We start from the raw sequence: 18,076 nt of genomic DNA, 5'->3' as shown, positions 1-18,076 counted from the left end.
TTTTTTCCCATCTCGGCTACTTTGGGATAACAATTTCATTGTCTCGCTAGATTGCAGTTTTCATCTTATTTTTCATATTTTCATCTCATCTCTTCCCCCATTTAATTTACTCTGAATTTATTTCTGAGAAATGTGTTGCCAAACCTTAATTAAAATCTTTCTTTCTTTCTTTCTTTCTTTCTTTCTTTCTTTCTTTCTTTCTTTCTTTCTTTCTCCCACCCATTTCTATTACAGAAAAAAAAACTTGGAAGACGGGCGGCACGGTGGCGCAGTGGGTAGCGCTGCTGCCTCGCAGTTGGGAGACCTGGGGACCTGGGTTCGCTTCCCGGGTCCTCCCTGCGTGGAGTTTGCATGTTCTCCCCGTGTCTGCGTGGGTTTCCTCCGGGCGCTCCGGTTTCCTCCCACAGTCCAAAGACATGCAGGTTAGGTGGATTGACGATTCTAAATTGTCCCTAGTGTGTGCTTGGTGTGTTTATGTGTGTCCCGCGGTGGGTTGGCACCCTGTCCAGGATTGGTTCCTGCCTTGTGCCCTGTGTTGGCTGGGATTGGCTCCAGCAGACCCCCGTGACCCTGTGTTCGGATTCAGCGGGTTGGAAAATGGATGGATGGATAACTTGGAAGACTCAGACAATATATCAATAATATATGAAAACATATTAAAGGTTCTTCCTTTCAAAAATACCATGTTACGGTGGGGAAAGAATCTTTCACGTAACATCTCAGAAAAGGAGTGGAAGGCAGCAAGCAATTCATAGAATATACTCTAGCTCCACATGCTCAAATTATTCAATCAGTCAACTTAAAGTTGTTTATTGATCATATTTATCTCATTTAAAATTGTCCAAATTGTATCCAGGGCAAGTTTCACCCTGTGAACATTATCTGTCTCCAGCTTCATTGGGCACATGTTTTTGAAGTGCACAAAATTAACATTGTTTTGGACAAAAATCTTTGAATGCCTGCCTGCCTATCAGACAGCCTAGGCATCACAATCACTCCTAACACATTAACAGATGTGTTTTTTGTGTACTCCCAGACAGGCTTAAAGTAGAGAATGACAAATTGATTGCAACTGCCTATACCACATTGCTAGCACCTAGTCTTATCTTTCTTAACTGGAAGAATCCCAGCCCATCTGTTATAAGTCACTGAGGTTCTATACTATTTGATATTGGAAGAAAATCAAATTCTCGTTTAGAGGATCTGTTCAAAACTTTTTTAAAATATGACAAGATCTAATTAATAACATTTTAGAATAAATGTTTATATCAGGGAAAAGGATGTTCTCCTTTCTTTGCTGTTTATAAAGATTTGCTCTTGTTGTTGGCTCTCCTCTTTTTCTCTTGGGTGGAGATTGAATTCTGTTTTTGTTAAGTTCGACTTGATTGTAATGTTTTGTTATCTTCTTCGTTGTATAAGTTAGACTTGATTGTATGGAATGTTATTTTCTTCAAATAATATAAAAAAAGATGATGGGTCAAAGTGTTACATGAAGATCTACTTGAAGCTGCAATTTCTACAAACTTGCTTCAGGGTAAAATTCTGTTTACACCTAAAATTCACATTAGTCAACTAATTACCTTTTTTAAATTCAGAAGAATACAGCTTTTTATTTTGTAAAATTATGTTTTTGAATGACCATCAACAAAAGCCAAGGTCAGTCATTAAGAGGAGCAGGAAATATTCAACAGTACTCAGTTACATAGTCTACTGATTCTTCTGATTAACTGATGGCACAATAAATAAGGACCATTGTTTTTATAAAATTTCACAAATAAAGCCATGTAGCACAGCTAGTGCAGTTTTACATTGTGGTAGTGATCTTCTGCATTTTAAATCCAATTCAGTAAACATGTTTTAGGACTTCCATACATCGGTAAATAGTAAGATGAGGGGTGAAAACTTCCTAGCTTTCAAGTGGATCATCTTTGTGAGATATGCTATGAATGCTTGCCTTTCTTATCTTCTCAGCATGTTTTGTTTTTAAAAGAGTAATGTCTTTTTTATTGCCATCTAGTGGATGTAATGAACATTACAGTATTATGCCTGGCAGTGCAATGTTCAGCTCTTTAAAAGAAGTTAAGGAAAGAATGGAGGCAGTACATTTTCAAGGGGTACCCAGGGCACATGTGTTCACTGAGTGCTTGTTTCAGGAAAAAAAAAATAAAATCACTGTGCACTAATAGGAAATTTTGACATGTTACAAAATGACAAAGAAAGATAAGGAAAATGAAGTTGAGATTTCCATGAAGAGAGTTAAAAGTAAAACAAAAGTAAAATTGTTGTATTGTTTCATTGTAAAAGCAATTATCTAAAGTGGTTCTTGAAGAACATGGATCCATTATACTGAAAGTCTGTTTCTTAATATATCTACTAGTCCAATCTGATGACAGAAAAAAAGCTCTTTGTAGGTGTTACAATTGCTTCTTTTTGTCTGTCACTGTATCTCTACCACAGATATTCAGGTCCTGAAATAGGGTTAATTGCTGAAATTGTGGGTCAAGATTTTTATTTCCTTTTTTTGCCTGTAATATATTTAATGTCTTATTAACATTTAATGTGCTTGTTTCTTAACATTATGAAAGGGTTATTGTGAGAAGAACTGTGTGGCTGTTGACAGTTTTGTTTGAATACATTGTCTTGAATTATTATTATTATTTTTTTTAATCATTGCACTTATGTTATCTGTCCAGAATTTTGTATATAAAAATTTCTAATGTGCTACAGATACTACATTATTCAGTTTATTTAAATATACCTGTGTAAAGAAATAGGATATTCATATTACTTTTTTTTCCTCTTGGGAATTTAATTACAAAAGCAATGTTGAAAGCAGCATATTGAAAATCTTTAGATATACTTGGTACCAGACATAAGCTATTTGGAATTATAATTATATTGCCATAGTTTAAACTGTTTTTGTGTAGATTGATTTTATCAAGTTGTTTTTAAAGCAATGCAATTGAATAATTTCTATTTTATCTTTCCAGAATTTCTGGATGATGTGATGATTGATGCTTGCAATCGCTATAGTAAGCTGACATACCCCGTCACTCCTACACTGTTTCTTGAATTTCATGGAAGTGAATGTAGCTTAGAAGAACAAGTCACAGCAACAGGTATAAGGATTTGAAATGTTTATATATTAAATTCTGTCACTTGTTTTAAATATGAACATTGCTAATAAGTCTGCCTTCATCAAAACACACTGCCTGAGAACTAAGCTTCTATTCTGAGTTTTATGGTTTTCATTCAGTGTAAGTAATGGTCCATAAAACAGATTATATATGCACACTTGGAATTTTCTTTGTGTTAGTACTTGTTTTATTTATATAATGAAATGTATTAGGTGTGTCAGATAAAGTATTTAAATAAACACTGTGCAGGCACAACTTCAATCTGCCACGCAGCTGCTTATATCCTTTAACCATGGCTCTGTAGAAAGTGTTGTGACACATTGCATGAACAAGTGCTACGCAGACTGTACAGTTGCAGACATAAATGCTCTTGAGAGTTATGAGCTCTGCGCAGATAATAATTAGACACCATTTGCCCTCACTAAAATACTTTTTTTTTTTTTTTAGATCACAGTGCCTTTGCCTTTGCAAAGATACTACACACCCTTGCCATCATCTTTTTACCCTGTTTGTTATCATGCTACAGGACAATAAAAACTCCATTGCTACAGGACAATAAAAACTCAGCTTCAGACTCAAGAATAGTTTTAATTCTAGAGCCATCTTTGAACTGAACTTGCATATAATTTTATTTATCATGTGAAATATTGTTGACTGTGTACAATCTATTGAAAGGGCAATACTTATATTTTTATATGTATGTGTATTAATGTATTTATATTTTGTTTGCGAGAGTTCTTAAATAGTTTTTAGCAGTAAGAAATGTTCCAGGGGAAGCACAGTAATTTTGTTGTCATCACCAGTTTAATGGACAGTTTTTGGAATTTTCTAGATTAACCGTTCACACTGTGTAAATCTCTTTTCTCCACTGTGTGCCCCCATGATCCTTCAGGGTGATACCCAGGAATGCATTGGACCATAAAGAGTGAAGAAAAAAAATGTGGGGGGTTGTGGTCAATCTGGCCAAACCAGGAAAATGGCCCATTAAAGTGTGATGATAATGCAGAATGCTTAATGTCCCTACTCGCCTCATATCTCCCATGCATGTTTCTAAAAGGAGTGGGCCTGTTTGTTTCCTGTTAGAGACTAAATCTGTCCATAATCTGTAGGGATATTAAGTAAATCAGACTTTAGTCATTATAGATACTGTCCTAAATAAACAAACTTTAGATGACAAAACGGAAACAGACTAACAGAAGTGGGTTCATAGATGTGCTCTGGAACACTCAGCCAAACATGGTAATAATATTTTAATATACCCTCAGCTTGTGACTTCTGATGATATTTCCAGCAAAGTTAGATTGTTCAGTTTTGCAATGTTCAGAATAACATTAGTAACTACTCTAAATAAATAATTATTGATAAACTTTGTTAAAAAGGTAAATCCTTTTGTTCGCAATCAAATAACTGTTATATATAATTTGCCAGTCACCTCACTCACTCACTCACTCACTCACTCACTCACGTCCATCCGAAGCCGAATGCGAAATCGCCTTCTGCGCAGCTGCCCGAAAAACCTTACGAGACCGACATCACGGCAGGCGGCGGATTTACGGCCGCAAAAATTCAAAGAGAAAGGCGACTTCGACCAACATCGCGGCAGGGTCCGTCCGAAGCCGAATGCGCAGTCACCTTCTACGCATGTCCGAAGTCAAATGCGCAGTCGCCTTCTGTGCAGCTGCCCGAAAAACCTTACGAGACCGACATCGCGGCAGGTGGCGGCCTTACAGCTCCAGGCCTAATTACGCATTCATTCAATACACCTATATCAGGTTTGTGATGCTTATACTTATTACTTACTATTCCACTCGTGCCCGTTTCATCTTACGTTGTCGAAACGGGCTCTTTGTCTAGTCTAACATAATGTGCAAGTTCTCCTTGTCATAGGAGGTGTTTGAGTTTTCAATGTTTTCTAAGCTATATCAAAGTAAAATGGCTAACTAGCATTATGAAGCACAGTGTAACTGGTCTATCAAACCTGTTGGTTTTACTGTACCAGCTACAAGAGATCTTAGAAGACTCAAAAAAGGAAATTCCCTTCCATGAAGATGAAACCCAGCATGAGAGAACATGGGTATTTTTTGTCTTTTGATCTTGATGCATTGAGCAGTGTCATTTCTGAAAAGGAATCATATGGGAAATTTACTATATTGATTTAGCAATAACTTAACCAAACATAAATAAAAGCTCTGTGTAATAATCTGTACTATATACCTTGCATATGTATTGAGAAAGATTTGTGAATATATTTACTTGTCTTGACAGTCCTACAGAATCTCTAGCAGCACCCGTTAAGGAGAGTATTTTAGTTTAACATTTTGTTCCAATGATGTAAATCATTCAAATAAAAGTTTATTTTTTAAGAAGTTAAGAGACGAGTCAGGAGAAAAAAACAACCAAGCACTCTTTGCAAGAATAAAAAGTTATTAAGGTCTTTTGCTAAACATTCTGCTGTGAGGATTTGTTTTCATAATTTGATCAGCTAGGAGCTAAAGTGACAGACCATGCACACATGCTCACAGGATTTTGTCTTACAAAATTTATTTTAAGTACTGTGAATGGTGTCAATAGGTGTTGTGTTTTTAAATGTTTAATTATTTCATTGGTATGCTTGTCATGTCATGCTCCTTTGTTCCTTGACTTTTGCCCAGGCCTTGCACTACAAAAGAACATGGGGTTGTACCTCTAAAATTCTATTTAGAAAACTTGATTGATGATTTTATCTTTGTTCTTTAATGCAAAAGATCCCCAATTACTTGCACAAGCAATACCTTTGAATGCTGGTACTAGGTGTGAATTGCTACCTATCTTCTCCAGCTTACACTTGACAGCATTTACATATCATTTTTACCTCAACAAATCCTCTCCTACTGATGTTATCAAAATCATTGAAGATTGCTGCCCAAATGTGAATTGTTCTCGATCTTCTGCAGGCAGTTTTGAAAATAATCATTGAAAAAATATCACACAGTCACTCGCATGATTTCATTATATACAAAGAAAATACACAAAAACTGTCAACATTGTAGGTGAAAAAACTAATATTCAGTTCATTAATTGTTAACCTAGTAATTCTGTTTTAAAAAGAGCGCAGCAGTACAATAAGCTGTCTTAAAAAGGTGTTCTACAGCCTTTTGTATTAAAAGTGTAAAGTACAGATATCAAGCCTTTCTCACAAACCTCCACACTTTTAAAGGTGTAGACTACCAAATTCCATCAAAGGGTGTCTGAGCATGTGGTTGGCTTATATCATTTGTATTGCGAAATCAACATTACACCAATCAATTATAAACAATTTGCTGGTTGCATCTGAATAGTAATCAGGCAGAGTAATGAATTAAACTTCACTTAAAGTGTGTATCGTCATTACAGTTTTTGTATGGTGAAGAGGCAAGAGAATGAATGTTTTTTTGTATAAGGGTAATATTTTTTCTGTCTTGTAAGTGCCAGACTGGCATAAATTGTCATTGTATTATAAAAAGAGAGAGAGAGAGAACATCCATTTGTTTCAACTTGTGTTTAGTTTACATGTTGACTAATGGAAGAGAGCAACCGGATGTGCTCAAGATGTAATTTGTTATGTGCATATAAAGAAGAAACACCTTTACCAAAACAAAACTGAGCTAGTCTGCCAAGTTCATTTTAAACTTGTTTCTTTCCTTAGGTGGAATTGTCATCAGGAAGTTCCAAAATAAAAATAAAAATGAAGGAAAAAAAAGTTACATTTTTTTAATACTTTCATGATTTTATGACTTTTGCTTGGACACTGGTCCAGGCTGACGTCAAAACAAGCCAATACCAGTGACGCAGCTCAATAAGGACATCACTAGTTAAATTTGGCAATGTTTGACAGTACATGGTGCAGTTTAATCTGCATCTTTGTTTGGTTTGATTAACTTGCACAGTAACTCATCATTTTGCTATTTTAATGTGAAACTTTGAGTTTTCTATCTAAGGGTTTACCATTTGTGAACATTTCCAATAAATAGTTAACAGCATTGCTTTCCAGAGCTATATAGGTAATAGGTAGTTTTTAAATATTGTGCCTATATCAGTCATGCTAGTCATGCAGAAATCTTTCCTTTTTCAGTCATTAGAGTAAATATTATGGTGTTGTATACATTATATGGAATTTATGCAAAAAAAAAAAAAAAATAACAGTAGACTGAAAATATTATGTTTAATGACCCATTAAATGACAACCATCAATTAGGAACATCCATCTGTACAAGCTGATATTATTATAACCTCCTTTTTCCTAGTATTGTAGAAATATTTCTTGTGGATTTAACTATCCCAATGTGCTTTCTGTCTGCCCTAACACTTGGTTGATGGTCATGTGTGGTTAAGAATTTCCTCTTTTGTGTCTTCAAGTGATTAACATAATGCATGGTTAATATTCTGCTTGGTCAGATTGTTAGCATGATTTGTATAACTCTGTTTCCTTGAGATTAGAAGAGATCACCAAATCAAATGGAGGTTCTGAATTCAGCTGGGCAAGAGATCAAGAGATGCGAAATCAACTGTGGAAAGCACGACATAATGCTTGGTATGCAGCATTAGCTTTAAGGCCTGGTTGCCAGGTTGGTTGTATTTAATCTCCATTGTTTTAATATTTATATGTTTTATCACAACATTTATATCTTATACCACAGTTCCTTTGTTATTATTTAGTTGTTATAGTTTTGCTGGACTTAAGATGGAGAAAGAGGTGACAGATAAACTAGAATCGCATTTATCTTATGTACGTTTTAAACTATTAAAAGTTTTTTGCCCCTAATTGAACGTGCCCCCTTTTTCTTGGCTTTTTTTGTATATTTATTCTCAAAACTTCAAAAACACTGTCTGAAATATGTTAGAATTATTGAGCTCTGATCTTTACTTTAAACTAGGGCTTCTGTTCAATTAAATAGCTTAATTACAATTAATCATGTAATTAAATTTTTTATTGAAATTAACTGCATATTAATCAAAATTTTCTGCATTTCATTCATGTATTATAATATTTTTCTGTTAAGCAGAAATAACTTGGTGATTACATTCTAATATACAACAGTTTTAATAACAACTTGTCCTGGCATATTAAACTATTCCAGTTTTTTTTTTACATGTTTTGTGTACCAGAAACCATTTTGAACTACATCACAATGCAAATTAATCTAGAATTTTGATTAGTTCTGTCAAAAATGCTATTTTGGAGGTACTACCTCAAGTGGAGGAGTTGAAAGTGTTTCACCATCTTGAGTGAAATGAATGAAGGAAGAAAGGAGTGGGATATTGACAGGTGGATCTTGGCAGCATCTGCAATTATGCGGATATCATGCAGTTCAGTTTTGGTGAAAGCTGAGCTAAAAAGAAAAGCTTTCAATTTGCCAGCTGATCTACGTCCCTGTCCCTGTCCTTAACTTTGGTCACAAGCTTTGGGTACTGATAAAAAAAGAATTCAATTACAGATGTAAGAGGCAGAAATGACATTCCTTTGCATGGGTTTCTTCCTTCTCTTTTTGTATTTAGCATCTTCACCTCCAATTGGCTACTGATAGGAACAATTCATGACAACAGCTTAGATATCTGACTCTCAGAGGGCAATGCTCTTAATCACCACCTTCCCACTTTCCTTTCTGGAATGAAGAAATTCATTTAGTGTTGCTCCATTAACAACGTGTGAAGTGCCATCAGAGTAATTGGATTTAATTAACATATTTAGGTGTTGTGTTAAAAAAAGTAATTGCACAAATTTTTAATGTGTTAGTTGCACGTTAATGGCAATTAATCAGCAGCCGATACATTTAACAAAACTTCTGTATTGTTGCAGGGCTATGCCACAGATGTATGTGTTCCTATTTCAAAACTTCCACAGATTGTCATGGAAACAAAAAAAGATCTAGAAAAGCATACGCTTACAGGTATGTGTGAACACGGTATATTAAATTTGTTAATGCATTGCATCTTTTTTGTCATGGAATGGTTTGTCGAACATGTACTGCTAAACTCCAAAAAATGAATTTAATAGCTCAGGTCGGAATTTCCACCAGGTTAGAGTGTCCTGTCAGTCATGGGAGTGGCAACACCAGTTTTGCGATATAGAGAGTCAACAGTGAAATGCAAACCCGAAAATATGAAACTTTGTACGTACACAGTAAATTGAAGATTTAGTGGATAGCAGAGATATGCAAATTTGTAATATGGGTTGCCTATGCCGAGTTATTTTGAAGATATGTTGACATTTATTGACAGGTAATATAAATGTTACAGACATCAGAAGACTAGAATATGTCATTTCAAATGTGCCTGAAAACCTTTATAATAATACTAATAAGACCAGTTGAAATCTAAGTAATCAATGTAGATAAACCTCAGCACTAACATTTGCAGTTTACCATCCATGCAATGCATTTTATTACTACAAATGTTTGTAGTGAACCATCTGTTGGAATGAGAGAAGCATAGCAACCAAACAGACTCACAGATGCATAGATACTTGTCCTTTTATTAAGGTGGATAAATACATCCAAGTTGGTGATTATATTCATAAAGTGTTACCTGTTAAGATTAACCAAAAACTGAAGGTTTTAGCCTTAATTTAAGATGCATTTGCCCAAATCTGAACTTTACCCAGTATGTATTTTCCTAGACTTTCGGTATCATATGTAAGACGTAAGCAGGTATCCCAGACTGACACGTGCTCAGTTGAAGTTAGGGAAGAATACTGATGATATTTTGGTTCTCCCAGGAGAAGACAGTCGTGTGGTAGAGAATTGTCCGGTAGGAATATTGTACTTGGCAGACCTGTAATGAATAGCTAAATGATGAATCTCTTTAATGTATTGTTGTGCACCAGAATTTTTCCAAATTAAGCAGTCAATGAGATTTTCTATTGTATAGTGGATTAAGAAATGCATTGAAAGGGGCAGGAGGGGACTCATTTGTTGATGGTGACTCAAATATACTAAACAAATGGCAAAATACTCAAGTGTACTTAAGCATAAATTACTCGGGTAAATACTCAAAATAGTCATTAGTCCTGGCAAACTGATTAACAGTAAACATGTTAATTCGCATTGTTTTCAGCTCAGGCTTGCCCACCAGTGCACAATCGGCATTACATCTCAGCAGATGATGGAATGCACTGAGACTTTTGCCGGTATTGATTTCCTGATTCTCAGTCTTCCTGCAACCATCATCGCCAGCACCATCTTAATTTCATATCCATATTGTCAAAGTGTTCTCAAAAATAAAAGTATTACAAAGACTTGTGCATTAAGAAAACAATGTGGTATACCTGTGCAGTACAAGTACTGTTGCTTAACTTGTTTATTTCCGTTCAGATTTTGACAGATTTTTACTATAATGTTACATTTTACTTGATCTAGTCTCCACCCAGTTTGTGAACATTAAATAAAAAAAAAAAATCTGTCTCCTGCATTAGTAAAAAGTGTACCTACTAATTTATGGTATTACATACATATTATTCATTGGAAATAACAGAAGCACAAACCTTTATTTATATAATATACTATACTATACTATACACAGTGGTGTATTTAGGAACAAATGGTATGCTTAACTCCTGAAAGTGTACCATATCTATACTATTACATGGTTTAAAGGAGAGAAAACTTCACACCATTTTAAACAAATATTGGAATTGCAGAGTAATATACAGAGTAAATATTAGTAACATTTAAAAGCACTTACTATAACATTTTTACTACTTTATCAACAATCGTTGCATATTTTAGGGTCCTGTTCATATTTTGAATTAAGTATAATAAGTATAACATAAACCTTTGTGTATATGATAAAACCCTAACTTTGTCTTTCTGTATGTCAACAGGTCCAATAGCTGGTCATGTAGGAGATGGGAATTTCCACTGTCTTATGGTCTTTAACTCCGCAGACCTTGAGGAGGTGCAACGAGTTCACGAATTTACAAAGCGCTTGGCTAGGTAATTTACATTTTTATCTATCTTGTTTTCTCCTGTAGTTTGGAAAAGACCACATCTAGAACAATATAGCATGGATTTGTTTGACAATTGTTTTGATAAAACATTTAGCACACATAGTCTGTAACAGAACGCAGCCAACTTGTTTTGGCAAATAGGTGCTCCTTTAGTATTGTTGAATCAACACACACACTGCACTATATATATCTGCTCAGAGTCTAAATTTGCTCGCTATAACTGAGCGTTCCAGGGGAAAAGTACCACACAACTAAAGGAAAAATTAATTCAAGTCCATTCAATTCAATTTACTGTCATTACAGCTTACAGTACAAAAAAAAATATGCAAAATGCTCATGTGCAGCAGCAATATTACATGATATAATTGCACATGCAGTACAACATGTATCAAACTGAACAGGTAACAAGGCAATTTTTTGCCATGTGTATGTACAAACATAAGAACAAATACTTTATATATACTGTATGTTGCATGCTATGGAAACATTATTCAAATATTTACTCATTATATTGAGTTTTACATTGCAGTAAATGTATTTGTAGTACATTTTGAATTCATCAGCAGTTTAGGCAAAAGTTGAGATTGTAACAAGACAATATCTACACACCAAAGCTAAGGGTTTTTATTTTGTTATTGTAAGTGTATTTATTTACATTTATTTTATTTCCAAATTCCAGTCAAGCAGAAATTCCCTTGCCAGAAATTAGAGAGTTGTCATGTAGTATCTGTAGAGATGATGCTTTTAAATAAGATTTGTGTGTTAAGATGTAGCATTAAGATAATTTTATATTTTCATATACTGCCCAAATTCTAATTATTTGGATTTTTTTAAATAACTACAATATGATCTAATTTTTCTTGCAAGTGTTTAGTAGCATTTCAAAAAGTAATTAGATGTTTAATTTACCCGACCAGTCTAATGTTGTGTTTTACATTGACATATTTTTTGCAGTTTTTGGTCAACAAGCCTCTAATGCTGCTTTTGCATTTTTCTGCGGTAAATAATTTCAAGGAATGAGAAGCTGTGGTAAATCTTCCTCAGTGTAGAACAATGCAAAGAGTATAACATTGCTACAAGACTGTAGTTAGAGGGCAGTATGTTAATGGTGGCTAATAGGCCTTTAGAGTAGTAAAGTAGTAATTCATGGTGTCCATATTATAGACAACAATAGAAAATGAGCATTGTAATAGTTTTCTTAAATTATAAATTCTTCTTGTGCACACCTCTTAATTGAAGTATGTCTGGGAACATGGTAGATACTCAAATTAAAAAACTGTGATGTTATCTTTTTCCTAGAAAACTTACCAGCATGAATGGTTTCCTCATTGCTTTGTTTTGTTTTGTTATTACCGTTCATATACTGCACAAGTATGGACAGCTTTTAGGTGTACCTCCTTGTAATACCAATACTCTATAACTAATGCTTTTTTTCACTTTAAAGCATGTTGGATTGTGTACATATTTATCTTTTAATATTTTGAGGTGATGTTGTATAAAACTTTCGTGGTGTGGTGGGTGCTGCAACGCTCTGAACCAGTGCTTGCTCCCCAACCTGACCTGTTGTATAAAACAATCACAGATCTGAACACTATGTACTATATGTAGTATACTTTCATTTCTTAGTTATTAAGTTAATCTGAAAATGTAACTTCAACAACAAACATTTGCCTAGGTAGACTAGTTTGTTTAGACCAGATGTCTTCCTTTTCTGATCACCTAAAACATAGAACATTTAGTCAGATATCATGGTATAATTTACAAAGACTACTGAATTGAGAAGATACTGCTATAAATCAAACAGTTTGGGTAGTTATTAAAGGACTAGGAATGTATGGTAACTTACATTTTTATTTTGCAGTATTTTATCCTTCAGATACTATTGTATTAGGATGTACACTATTTTTGTATTTTACTAAAACCGGAACTTTTTATTTTCCTAATTTCAGACGAGCACTGGCATTAGATGGAACTTGCACAGGAGAGCATGGTGTGGGGCTTGGTAAAAAGCAACTGCTGCAAGAAGAAGTAGGCCATACAGGATTAAAAGTAATGGAAAAAATTAAGACTGTTCTGGATCCTCAAAACCTGATGAATCCTGGAAAAATTGTTTAATTGTTGCCAACTTTAATTTAAAGTTAATAATATATAAAATGTATCTTGGACAATAGTTTTTGTTCCCTTTTCTGAGTCATATTCTTCTTTGGTCAGTGCTTCTCTAGACCACTCAATTAAGACAATATATTTATGGTGATTTTTGTGTGTGTGTGCACACTATAGCAGTATTTCTCAAACTCAGTCCTGGGTACCCCCTGCGTCTATATATTTAGTTCCAGCCAGTTACCCTCCTGTTGATCTTATTTACTTAGCTAGTCTTTTGTTCTACATTCAGATAAACAGTTCTTTAAATTTGTGAGACATTTAGAAATATTTGTATTTTTGCTATAGCTTTAAATGCTTAACTCTGTTTTTTTGTGATATATTAATATATAAGGCAAAATTTGGAACAGAGCAGACGCCTGGGAAAACAAACTGAATGCCAATAGGCTGCAACTACTTTACTGTTGGACCCACTAATATGCTCATTAGTAAATAAGGGATTAAATAACCAGAACACCTGAAAGATGATTAAAATCTTAAATAACAAGTTTAAAAAAAACAGCACACACACATGTAATGTGTGTAAAATGCTAAGTACATTTTAATAAAAATTTAGTTTAGAACTTAGTTTTGCAGTTTCAACAGTGAGCCCAAAACATGGAGTATATGAAATAACAGTCTGTTTAATTAGGTTGGGAATCCAACTAAAACAGAAGTTGGTTTGAAAAAAAGCTGCAACCACATGGGTGCCCATGGACTGCATTTGAGAACCACTGTACCAAAGTAATATGTTGAAGTTGTTTAGAAATGATCAGTTATTGATAGAGGCAGAAAAAATAACAATACAGTAAACTTTAGGTGCAACATTTCAGAAAACTAAGATCAATTTCTGTATAATTGTTAGTATTTCATGTTGGTACTTAGTATTAGCACAACTATTTGATTTTACTGCTCATACAGTATTAATATTTTTATCTGCCAAATTTTTGCTGCTATAAGAGTCACTCATGATTGAATAAGTTAATATCAGAATGATAAATATTAAATGAAAATTATATTAATGAAGACAAATTTATTTACAAATTAAGCATCAAAGAAAAACTTGCTGAAGGAAGGAAGTAGCAGCAGTATTACTGTGTAATGTATAGAATACAAGTGCATTAATACTTGTGATTCTGTGTAAGATGCTTTGAAATTCATTTTTTTATTTAGGAACACTACAATTTATGTTATATAATGTAAATATTTTATTTATGTGAAAATGTTCACAGTAATAAAGAACTTTCCACATAATCTTTATTTTTAAAAATTCTTTTATGGTTTCATAAGTAAAGTATATCCTATACTTTGAAATTCTTTAAAACATTAAAGTGTATTTTCTCTCTCTCCAAGTTACAGGTGAGTGATTGTGACACAAAATATAAAGTGTAAAATATTTAGTAAAACTGCTTCTTTTCATGGCCATCCTTGAATCTGTAATGTCATTTTTAAATTATTTATTTTATGATCTGTTTTGTTTTTGTTCTGTAAATTGATGTTTCTGTTATAATGCATAGCTAAATGTGGAGCCCTGTGAGTGATTTCCTTTGCTTACACTTCAGATTGAGATAGAGACATCTGGCAGCCATCTGGTCAATCTGTGCTTTCAAATATATATATGTATTTGATTGGTGGTATATATACCTTAATCAGTGATAGGTAAAAAGGTTTATCACAGAAAATGATATTTTTCAGCCCCTGCTTCTCTAAGCTTTACAGTAATTAAGTTGCTGTGCTCCTTTATGCAAGGTTTTACAGTAGTTGAGCAAGTGTGAGTCTTTTTCTTTTTCTTTTATAGCTTTTATATTAAAGAAGGTGGAATAATAATCTGAAAAACAAAATTGGAGAAGTCGTCCTGTGCAACTAGACAAATGGTAAGTGTACTGATCTCACTGCTACGATGTAATAGATATTCAGGCAGCTAAACTCCTCCCTTTATCAATATAACGACTTGGAGACTGGCCTGAGAGGAGGTGTAAAAATTTTCAGTTTATTAACAAAGACCAGGTGTGAAACTACAAGTAAAGAAACATAATATTCAGTAAACAAATAAACAAAACAGTGTGGTAACAGCTTTAAAACTATAATTAGCAGTAAGGAAGGGTAAAATTTTACATATATAAATTTACCGGCTATGCTACCATAGGATTAAACAAGAGGGATGAACTTCACTGCATGTTTTTGTGGCAGATACACAACTTACACTGGGACCACCCCACTGTAAGGTGGCTCAGGAAGGACAAATATCACAAAGTAAGCATATTTGAACATAACAACAGTTTAAAAAAAATGAAATGTCCATCTTAACAAATGTGACAGTAAGAAAAGCTAGTTTAATGAATTCAGACCTTTTTATTTTGTCCTTTAAATTAAAGCGGACACCGCTTGAGTTTGGACAGCAGACTTGTTTAAAATGCAACAACTTACACTATTTAGGAAAGAAAAAATATAAAGACAAATTTGAAATTGAGCTTGGTAAGCAATAGGCTTTTTTAAAGATTTGTACTGTGTTAATAATTTGTTGCTGTGAGTCATAGAGCGTAAGTTTTGGTAAGAAACAAGTACTACATAATTAAAATGGTAATCCATATTTTATAATTGCACCTCAAAAATTGCGAATGTCTAGTTGATACACTGTAGGAAAAAACACACCTGTATAAATATATAGTAAAGGTGTATTTTAAGAGCAAAAAGTTATAGTGAAATTAATGAATTAAAATTATTAAAATGTATAAGTGCCTTAAGCAGTGTTAAATTGCCAATATCAATTAATTAATTGTGCGAGAATATATATATATATATATATATATATATATATATATATATATATACATACACATACAGTGGAACCTCGAGATATGATCACCTCTGTATACGAGAAATTCAAGATACGGGGAAAGTATGAGCGAAAAATTCAGATCTAAATACGAGCATTGGCTCGCATAACGAGCCACGAGCCAGGCTGTGGGTATAGCTCGCGGCTTAGCGAGGGGGTGTGGTAGCTGTAGCGAGCCGCAGGGCGATCTGCGATGTGGGAGTTTCTCACCTAAGTGCACAGGTGGGAAACTGCCCACACTCATGATTGTTCCTGTGGCTAATGGGCTGCAGCTGCCATGTCCTCCCCGCATATATAGAGAAGCGCGAGCCGGTTAAGGGGGAGAAGAAGTAAAAGAAAAGAGAGAGAGAGAGAACGGAGGTTGCAGGAGGAGGCAGGAAGCAGCAGTAGCAGAAAGTCGGAGCGAGAGAGCGAGCGAGTGCAGGCGAGCCAAACAGCTGAAGCAGGAATGTGTAGAGAAGGTCAGCTGCATTAAGAGTGTCTCGCCTGTTGCAGAGCCCGCATGGGAGAAGCAGGTGAGACGCTGACGCTAACAGAGAAGAAGCACCGGGGATTGTCATCTGTTTTTTAAAGACTGCTTCCTGTTGACGTTTTAACCTTGTGTTAAAGGATTGTTATTCTTGTGTATTTTAAACCTCCACTTCACAACTGTTTTAAGGATTAATTATTTAAAGATTTATTGAATGCTCTACTGCACTTTGGACACCTGTTTTGATTCTTTTAATAATCAGTTATATTATTTACCAGTGTTATTTATTAAAGGTAGACTACAGTATATATTATTTATCAGTGTTATTTGTTAGGAAAATTGATTTTTATGTTAATATTTTTGGGGTGCGGAACGGATTAACTGGATTTCCATTATTTTCAATGGGGAAGTTTGTTCTAGATACGAGAAATTCGCTATAAGAGCTCAGTACTGGAACGAATTAAACTCGTATCTCGAGGTTCCATTGTATATAATATACACACTAGGGATCTTCGCCCCCTGCTCGCTTCGCTCACCAACCCCCAGGTTTGTTTTTCCGGAAATACAATTTAAGGAGATTGTTTTTTTTATGAGAATTGTTACATATGCATTATGTTCACTTTTACTTTAAAACTTCGGTAAAAGTAATATTTGGAATTAACTTTTCTGATATAATTTTTTATGGTCTTCCACTGTTAAATTTTCGTCTGCTGTTATCTCTTTCTTTACCTCTGATTCGTCTATTTCTTCTGGAAGTCCACATTTGTGCATCGTTAAATCTTCTGCTTCTAACATTTCTTTGATGATCGAAAGAGCCGTTTGTTCATTTGACTTTTCGGATAATGGTCCTTGAACGCTTCCCATACTTGTAAAGCATCAACTTCACCCGTCATAGTTAAGTACACGGAGAAGTGGCTTAATTTGTCAGGTATCATTACAGAAGCAGCATCAGACATCATTTCAAAAATATAGTAGTCCGATTTATATAATCCAGCTGCTCATGCCGCTTCTTGAAAAGTACTGTACTTAGTTCCATCTATAGTTAGAACATCTTTATACAACGTCGTTCCTTTCGATTCACGTAACAATTTTAAATGAAACCGTTCAATATCTTTTGGTGATACAATATTTAATCAAGCAACACTTTTGCAATTAATTTTTCTCCGATGCCACACTCTTTTTTGTTTCTACCATGTGTACTGTTGAGGAATTTGTGCATACATATATGCTTTTGCATTTCCGCCTGTTTTATTAAGTTCAAAATAAACCAATAATTTTGCATTTCTATTTCGCTACCTTTAAAGCTTTTTGCTTCTTTGCCCTCATTAAATTGAATCATATTCTGACCTGGTAAATAAATCGGTAATAATTCAACAGAATGACTTTGACCGTGCATTGGCAATTCCATTAAGTGCCACTCGCTTTCCATTGCACTGACGTACCGAGTATCTAAATATGCTTGAACTTCGTCCCGAGACTGTTCTTTCGATAAAGTTACGCATACTCTATCGTGCCCTTTATGAATGTACTTG

The 18,076-nt window shown here is 34.3% G+C and overlaps 1 protein-coding gene across 1 annotated transcript in view; it reads left to right on the top strand.

Annotated features, from left to right (window-relative positions):
* ldhd (lactate dehydrogenase D) overlaps positions 1-14,509 on the top strand; it is a 63,014-nt gene extending 48,505 nt beyond the window's left edge. The window contains exons 7-11 of the mRNA XM_028810179.2: positions 2,991-3,119; positions 7,593-7,720; positions 8,953-9,043; positions 10,975-11,086; positions 13,050-14,509. Of these exons, the coding sequence (XP_028666012.2) occupies positions 2,991-3,119; positions 7,593-7,720; positions 8,953-9,043; positions 10,975-11,086; positions 13,050-13,215 (626 nt within the window). The 3' untranslated portion in view covers positions 13,216-14,509. The remainder of the gene's footprint in view (positions 1-2,990; positions 3,120-7,592; positions 7,721-8,952; positions 9,044-10,974; positions 11,087-13,049) is intronic.
* Positions 14,510-18,076: the final 3,567 nt, after the last annotated feature.

Source organism: Erpetoichthys calabaricus, chromosome 9 (genome assembly GCF_900747795.2).
Source record: "Erpetoichthys calabaricus chromosome 9, fErpCal1.3, whole genome shotgun sequence".
Lineage (NCBI taxonomy): Eukaryota > Metazoa > Chordata > Cladistia > Polypteriformes > Polypteridae > Erpetoichthys > Erpetoichthys calabaricus.
The sequence above is the reverse complement of the archived record's forward strand: the minus strand, read 5'-3'. Positions and strand labels throughout refer to the sequence as shown.